At 37.7% G+C, this 8,881-nt stretch overlaps 1 protein-coding gene and 1 pseudogene across 2 annotated transcripts; both read right to left on the bottom strand.

Moving 5' to 3' along the window:
* Nucleotides 1-1,420: 1,420 nt before the first annotated feature.
* Nucleotides 1,421-4,394, bottom strand: LOC147867330 (uncharacterized). The gene is made up of 5 exons (XM_087315121.1): nucleotides 4,199-4,394; nucleotides 3,149-3,625; nucleotides 2,684-2,848; nucleotides 2,220-2,348; nucleotides 1,421-2,116 (listed from the first exon to the last, which is right to left on the bottom strand). The coding sequence occupies exons 1-5, from the start codon at nucleotides 4,364-4,366 to the stop codon at nucleotides 2,048-2,050; spliced, it is 1,008 nt and encodes a 335-aa protein (XP_087171247.1). The 5' UTR covers nucleotides 4,367-4,394; the 3' UTR covers nucleotides 1,421-2,047.
* Nucleotides 4,395-5,825: 1,431 nt separating this feature from the next.
* LOC147867329 (uncharacterized) lies at nucleotides 5,826-8,364 on the bottom strand (annotated as a pseudogene). Its single transcript, XR_015529341.1, has 3 exons — nucleotides 7,955-8,364; nucleotides 6,721-6,766; nucleotides 5,826-6,415 (listed from the first exon to the last, which is right to left on the bottom strand). The product of XR_015529341.1 is annotated as an uncharacterized LOC147867329 (transcript).
* Between the last annotated feature and the right edge of the window lie 517 nt (nucleotides 8,365-8,881).

Below are 8,881 nucleotides of genomic sequence, written 5' to 3'. Positions count from 1 at the left end.
CTTTCCTTTCCACAAGTCTAAGTTTCCCGAAGTCTAGGGTTTTGTTGACTTGACTCTAAGCTTTCCTCTACTCAAATCTTCAACCCTGATAACATTAATTCTCTAACAAGGAAATTACACAAGCCAATCCACAAAAGGGTTTAAAGGTTGTCTCACACAACTGTATCTTGTCCTCCTTAGTTCAAGTCCCTCGCAATCCCCCTCAATTAGCGCACGCACACGAGTTTACATGACACCGTCTCACCTTGCGTCAAGATTGCTAGTCTATAAATTGGTGATAAACAACATCTTCAATTTGAATGCTGAGAAGCCCCATGCATCATACCCCTCCCACTCACTCACATCTACCATGCAAATTTTCATTTATCAACTAATTCTAAATGCCGATCACTACCCCATTGTCATGTCCTCACGTAATGTTATACCACACTCCTAGGCCCCTTCCCTACCACCTTCACCCTCTAAACCTAGCTCGACCAATTATTGTTGTCACTTACAATTCCATTGCAATGTTGACCTTAATAGTTCAAAGTGAATGTTAAGCCTAACATGGACACCCATACACCTAAACTTCACTACCAAAGCGAACTTGGGAGATGAAAATGGACAATGAAAACTAACAAAACTAAGGAATATATATACCAAAAGACTTACAATTGTGATTTAAGAAAACATGTTTTAAAACAAGTACCAAAAGCAAATTCCATAAGCGTTTTACTTCTTCCACCTCTAGTATTACCACATAATACCTCCTACCAAGCCTAATAAATTCTCATATCCACCTACCCATTGTAAGCTTCAACTATTCTTAGAATAAACCATTGGTTTTTATTAACTTAAGTTCCTCAATTTCATTATACTTTCCATAGTTGTTAATTTCATTTTATTGATTTATCAATGGCATCAACGCTTAACTAGTTAATTAAAGGTTTAGATCCATTCTATATTTGTGAAATCAAGAGACTTTGTTAATAATAAATAACACCCATTGTTGCCTACCACATGAATACTAGGGTGTGATTGCTTGATTTCCATCAACAAACTGATGTGAAGGAAGCCATTAGATCATTGCATTGATCCAGAGCACAGCCTATATCTACTGATCTCTCTCATCTTTTATATAACACAAACACTTCCATAAAGGTTTTCAAATCTCTATTACTAGTGTTTCAATCAGCACCTACACTATTGCACTATTGCCCCTCAGTCAAGGTGCTTTGATTGGTTTCATTCCCTACTAATATAACACGTTCCATTTTGATGTTACCAAAAACTCTTGGGGGAATTTCCCTAAGGTGAATCTATGACGACCAGCTATTAAGGCACCAGGTAGACTGGTTTTCTGACAACACTCACAATGTGGGTGTGCGCAATGCAGCATATACCATACGGAGACAATCTACAAAGAGAAGTATAATCCATAGAACTAAAATCTTCTTCATTATCTGAACCAAAAAAAACAGTTTCTATAAACAGATATTGCTTGATGTAGTCTTACATGTACTTTCAGTGAATATATTGAATACTAATCTTCTGCCATAAAGCATGGTTCTACATTGGTATCTCCAAAAACAAGCCGCTATGACAAAAATTCCTAAAATGACATTATTATTTGTGGCTCAATTCCATGATTACCAATGCATCTATGATAATTACTTAAACTGAGTTAGGGCGACCAAAATTTTCCACATCAATGAATGTCATTCAATAGTTTATTTGCATATACATCCAAACATTATAGCTCCACCTCAAATAATTTAGCCGAAGGATCAAAATCTTTAAAAACTCCAACTCCATCTGTAAACAATAAACATGAATGACCCCACACAAAAAAACAAAATCAAACTATCAATGATAAAATTTCAATTAATACCTAGCTATGAGTGACAACCAGGACCTTTTCATTGATGGAACCTCATTGACCTAGCAACAATGTCATCTGGACTTATAAATATCATGGTTAAAATTTCCTATCTAATCATTTAAATGGGATAACATATAAAAGAGAAACAAGGAACACTCAATTCCCTACTCATTCCCCCTCAACTCAGTCCAAGCTCTTCACAACACCAACTTCAGCTGGTCGCAAAACTCTCTCATGTAACATATACCCAACCTGCAATATCAGGATATATAAGAATCTGAAATTAACCTACATAAAAAAAAGACATTTATTCCTTTAGTTCTAAGCTTAACTGAATGAAAGCAATCAGGGTTACCTTCACCACAGCAGCAACAGTTCCTGGTTCTTTGCTTGGGTCAGGCATTTCAAACAAAGCAAGATGTGAGTTTGGATCAAACTGCTCACCCACAGGTTCAAATTTTTCAACCCCAAACTTCTTGAAAACCTACCATCGTTCAAAATTCATATAAGAATAGGACACAAAGTTTTATCTTCAGCTAGAAAAGTCGGTCAGTTTTGTAAAGTAAACAAAAAAACAAAGTGAGAACTACTTCTATTTCCTTGCAATAAAAGCTTCACTTCCTTTCTTCTACCTTAATTTACTTCTTCTCCTATACAGCCTATATACATTAGGCAAGAACTGAATCCTTTATGAGGATTTTAGCAAAAGTGGCATGCCCGACCCCCACTTCTGTATCATGATAGCTACATATATTGAAATCGAGCAACAAGCCATTTCTAAAGCAATTAATCTAAAACACGATATGCTAGATCTTATACCTTCATCAGTTCTCTCTCAGTGAGCATTAGTCCTTCAAGTAAGCTTTGAAGGAGTCGGCCAATCTCCGACTGATCAGTTGCAAGGCTTTTCCGAACATCCTCAGGCACAGTCATTAATGCCCTTCCAAGATTGTCAGCCACATCAAGTAGACTCTTTGAGAATCCCTGCAAGTCATAATTTAGTGATTAGATTTAAACATACGAATATTTTCCATATTAAAGAGAGTGGAAATACTCGAAAATACACCTGAGTTCTCCTTTATTTCCCCAAAAGCCCCTGACCGTCCCCCGAAAAAGAGGATCAATTGAGCATATCATTGCTCAAATAACACACAAAAATTGCTCTTTCGTGGGTTGACCAAGGGTGTTTGGAGAAGTAAAGAAGAACTCTGGGGCATTTCCTCCCCTGATTTTTTCCCTGAGAGTGAAACCATGGATCCTCTGAATCTCTGGAAAGAATAGAACCTGTATAGCAAACTTTTTTGAGTTATCCGATTCTCGTTGCAACCTCGTCCTCACACTATCCAATTCTGCCTTGCTCGATACAGCTCTCTCTCGCAGATCATCTAACTGACCCTCTTTCTCAGCTATCAATGCTTCGATCAATGCTATCGACCTTGTAATAGCTTCTTCTTCTTCTTCTTCTTTATTAGGCTTCGCAGACTGTTCCTCTTCACCCATTACAGATGATTCGGGCTTTCCAGTTAATTCTTCTTCACTTTTTCCAGAAGACGCGTCCTCATGCTTTCCTTGTATAACAGGCTCAACCACTTCTTCACCAGAAGAAGCAGAGGTTTCTCCAACAGGAGAGTCAGAACTTCCATCCTTGTCTGTTAATGGAGATGCAGAGGTAGAGAGCCTCAAAGCTTGTGTTGAGAATATATCATACCGAGGGTGGGCAACACACATCCATGTGGACACACTCGATAGCTTCTGCAATTGCTGCATTCAAGGGAGAAAGAACGTGAAAAAAGAAGGAAGGAAATGTGAACCATCTCTCAAAGACTATATAATGAGCTACGAGACTCAGCAAAGATTACAAACAATTGATCATTAACTCAGTCAAAGCTGAGTAGCAAAAGTTCACATCAAAGTTTTTGAACAAAGCTTCTAAAAACATATCCAGTTTTGAGTATATTTGACAAATAATCTCAGTTGGGAAGGTCTTAACGTAGAGAAAGAGAAGATAGGGGCACGGGCTTTCATATAAAACGAGAAAGACAACAGCAAACATCATCAAACAATCTTGCGTATGAGGAAATGAGACAGTTCTTAATCTCAATGGCAATGAAAATCGAACAATCAATCAATCAATCAATCAAATCAGCAGGAAGGAAGGAACGTTAACAGAAACAGGAAAATGCGATACCAAAACCGAGGAAGAAGGATTGACCACCACAGATATTGAAAAAAAAAACAGGAGACAATACGTTTTTTCAGATCTCAGGTTTCCAAAGGTGTTAAACGCAAGATGCAGTGTAAAATGAAATGAGGAAGGAGGGAGAGAGCACGCACCTGGAGTGAAGAGGAGAGGAGCTTGGTCGAGGAAACAACACAAGAGGAAGCAGAAGCAGAAGCAGAAGCAGGTTGATGGAGACGGAATGGAGAGGTTATGGAGGAGGAGGAGGGTTTAGGCGGAGGAGAAACCCTAGCCAAAATCGCAGAGATTCGCTTCACGTTCATTTCCCTCTCTCTCTCTCTCTTTCTCTGTGTCTGTGTCTGTGTGTCTGTGTATCTGAGTATCTGTGTGTCCGCGTGTGCACCTGCCTCTGTCTCTCTCTCTCTTTCTTTCTTTCTTTCTTTCTTTCGTTGTGAAGTGAAGTCAAGCAAGAAGAAGCAGAAGACAAGCAGAAGAGCATGAAGACAGAGAGACAATGTATGTATGTATGTATGTATGTATCTTATATCGTATGCCCATAATGCTTTGCATACATATTTGTAGCAATACACATATATATAGCATTATGTATATAGATAAGCTTTACATACTTCTTTTTTGAAGTGTTTCCTCCCATCAAAACTGTATATATTAGCAGCTTCACTAAAAGAAAGATGAGCACTTCCGCCTATCTAGTCTAGAGCTGAAATCATTTTGGCCAAATTATTATGGGAAAGAAGAAATCAAACGTAAGGACCATCATTTTGCATACACAACAACGTGCCTAGCTTTCAACCACAGCACAGCAGCAAAGAGAAGTGTGTGTGACCCCCCACCATTTCATTTACGTAGTAGACCCCACCAACCTTCCACAAATGATGGAATGCTTGATCACAAATTGTATCTTTATATACAACTTAATGGTTTAGTCCTTAACCCTTTCCACTATATTTTACTAAGGTGGCCATTAACACACAGAACAACAATTTTAACAACATGAATGCACACATACATTTATTCTTTCACACATGGATACATACATACATGCAAATACATATGATATGTTTGTACATACATACATACATACATGCTTTCATTCATTCATTCATCATTCATTTCAAACACACACACACGCATATTGATATTTGATTTGGGTGAGCATGGAGCAATTTGATTATTTACCAACCACCATTCCAACACTCCTCTTCGCAACAAGACATATAACGAGGGCATTGGGGCTGAGCAACAAGGAGCATAAAAGAGGAAGGAAATCGACTCCTTACAAATTCTCGAGTATGAGAAGCTCCGAAAGTACATGGAATCATAAGCTCCAACAACCAAGAAGTAAATGTAGTTTGGTGAAAAGAACATGTTGTAAGCTGGATTGTGCTTCTTAAAAGTAGTAATCTCTATAAACCACGATGAATATTGCGGTGGTGTCTTTGACAACATTCTCTAAGAACCACAAGCAAACATCTTTAATTGAAACACACACATAGCATGCTCGAACTTATGAAAACAAACACATGCTTATTCTTTTGCTTCATTCCAAATGCAGCGATGTATCGGAAGAAGAGCTTATACTTTACATAACACAAAACATGCTTTGCAACGTCCTAAATGTCTCTTCATATGTCTTCATTGGCTTCGTAGAAACAATGTGTGAAAGTACTTGGAATATTTCCCATTTGGGACATTTGGTTTTTAGACAAAGAAACACTGACCGATAAATATGTGACAAAATTCAGACATGAACAAAGTGCATTCCAAAAATCATTTGATAAGTTGGATTTCAAAAACATGCTCAAATAACTTGGCATGCTTTTAAGCTTCCATTCACATTTAGTCTACCTACTAAACATAGCACAAATACATGATAGCATCATCCAAATAAAGATAACGACAATTTATGTTATTCAATTTCCTTTGGGTACTTCAAACTCAATAGATGACAACAGCATAGTCCATATAGACATGAACTGTCTGCAAAGATTTCTCGACCACAATGGAAAGAAGATGGCTAGACCTCTCCGTGCAACATTGCATTGAGGCATAAAAACTATTCATTCATGTATGGCCCCAACCTAAAAAAATAACATGAATGAATGAATGTATTCCATTCCAAGAATTAACCCCACATTTCTTTCATAATACCAACAACTCAGGTTCTCCATAGGGCCGTTCAAAGGTCATCTTCTTCTTCAGCATCGATCTCTTCTTCTTCCTCAAGAATACCAGCCAAACTGTTGCCTTTTGTAGACATCTGAGGGACAGGTGGCTTTGGAAGTAGTCCGGCGAGAGAGAAAATATGCCTCACTGTGTCAGATGGTTGTGCTCCAACAGAAAGCCAATACCTTCCAGAAAAATCATAAGATCAAGAACATAAAATACTCGCATATAGATCTAAGCTTTTAAAGCAAACATTAAATTCAATGATAGTTTGTATGATCTACAAGGTACCCCTTCAAGTATTAATAAAAGGGAATATATCAGTTGATAGGTCAATGTTTTTTTTTAGTAAGGGTTGGTGTTTATAATTCTGAAAAATACCGAGAGTGTCAACAACAGAGATTAGGTCATTTACAAGGGGTGCTTTTTATACTAGCCCAAAAATTTATTGGAATGATTGCACAACTGCATCTAAGGGAATGTAACTCACTTAGCTCTTTCGAAGTTCAGTGCAATTCTCTTTTGCCCATCCTTGCCTGTTATAGAAAGAGTAACCCATAAGCATATCATGTGCACAAGAATCTAATTGTAATGACATGATATCACATGCACAAGTTAATCCAAGGAGTTCAAAAACCTACCGTTTTAGCTGGCATATAAAATCATATAAACGCTAATTACTTAGGAGTATGTAATACTAATTGTTGCACAAAGAATTTTTTAAGAGAAGACTTAACTTTTTTAATCTTTGGTAAGAAGTTCCATTAATCCAATGAACTTGTTCATGTTCTGTATGACCTAAACACCTAATGCACCTGTCCTAAAACACAGACATAGATCCTAAAGAAAAGGACAAGGATCGATTCTCTCTAGGAAATTTCTACCATCAAAGGACTTATTCATGCTCTACAGTATGTACAATCCTGGATGTATACTAAGCATTTGCATCAATTTAGAGTAAGCGTTGTCGAAACAAAGTGCATCATATCATATCATATCTCTAATTGATTCTCTCTTAGAATTTTCCACATTCACTTTTACCACAAATGAGCTTACTCCTGCTCTCTATGTGCAATCCAAATGACCTGATCGTAGACACATACATAATTTAGGGTGTACAATTCAAATACTTGTTAACTTTCGGGATTCAAATGAAATCATCTATTATTTTGAATCTACCAAAACTCTGCTTGCTATTAATGAATAATCTCAGAACTCCTAAACGTGAAACACATTGTTTGATTAAGGTTCGTGTTTCAAGAGAAATAATTGTATTTCTTCTCTTAAAATTAAGGATAAAACTACTCTTAGAACAAAATAATGCAAAATTTTGGGTTATCTATGAATGAAAACCCTATCCCTAAACCTGCAAAAATTTGGGTTACCTATGAATGAAAACCCTATCCCTAAAATTCAAACAAACAAAAATTAGAGGTAGGGGCTTCAAGATGAAGAATTTTATGTGTATAGATATATAAACACCTAATCCTAATATGAGAACATACAAAATGTAGGGTTAGAGTTTAAGGAAAAAGTTCATCCAAAATACATACAAGTATTTAGGTTTAGGGTTTAACGAGAAAGAGTGTTTCTGTTTTCAACTCTTACAATAAGTAGATAGTAAGATGATAAAACCTAACCCTCGAACCAGCATACAGGAAAATCGGGGTTTACAGGTTAATTCTTGTATTGAAACCAAAAAAGGTCGTAATAATACATCATACCCGGCCTCGGATCGTAGTAGCCAATCCGTTCCAAGAATTTTCCGTCACGTCGGCATCTGCTGTCAGCAGCATGGATGCGATAGAAGGGGGCATTCTTACGTCCGAATCGGGCAAGACGGAGACGAACACCGCCCCTCTTCTTCTTTGCCCTGGACGCTGCATAACTGATATCGCTGAGTGCCTCCAACTCAAGCGATTCTTCAAAGCTCTGCTCTAAGGTTTGTGTCTGCCCACTCTCTTTCTTCTTTGCTTCAGGAATTGAGAGGAGAAGAGAAGGTGGAGGCTGCCTGAGGTTGTTCTTCTGTATAATTTGGTGTGTAGAAGTAGTAGTGGAAATGGGGGGGTTCTTCGGTGGGATGGGTACCATAGCCTCCATTTGCTTTTGCTTGCTTGCTTATTTGTTTCTCTATGGCTATGGCTGGCTTTCTCTTCTGGTATTTATTGGGAGAAGGAGGAGGCTTCCTTATCTAGCAAGGATGGATAGAGAGAGAGAAAGAGAAAGAAAGATATATGAACGTCTTCTAAGACCAAAATTGGCCCACAAACCAATTGGTTTACAATAAAAATGTGGTATTTACCCATTCATCGAAAGTAATAAATAAAAATAAAGAATAGAACGTATGCTAAAGAGTCCTAGCAAAAAAAAACATGTTCTATATAAGGAAATGACTTTATACTAGGCCTAGTTTCATTTCCATCCCAAGTCTCTCGAAAAGAAGCAGGAGGTCAAAGGGTTTCAATGTGGATATGGCCCGTGGTCCCAATGTAAAAGATACCGCAACCATAGTTGCTAGGCGGCGTAGATCACGTTCCCTTATCTTCTTTATTGTTTCTACTCCACGTCGAGTTGCTTTGAAACCCGACATTCGAGGGCGTTTGGTTGTTCTTTGCATTTTTGCTTCCTCAAGAGAGAGGCCGAGTGATGTA

Source organism: Azolla caroliniana, unplaced genomic scaffold (assembly GCF_043228905.1).
Source record: "Azolla caroliniana isolate FFs.n. ecotype wild unplaced genomic scaffold, voAzoCaro1.0.p SCAF_2, whole genome shotgun sequence".
Lineage (NCBI taxonomy): Eukaryota > Viridiplantae > Streptophyta > Polypodiopsida > Salviniales > Salviniaceae > Azolla > Azolla caroliniana.
Note: the sequence above shows the minus strand (reverse complement) of the source record. Positions and strands in the feature narration are given on the sequence as shown.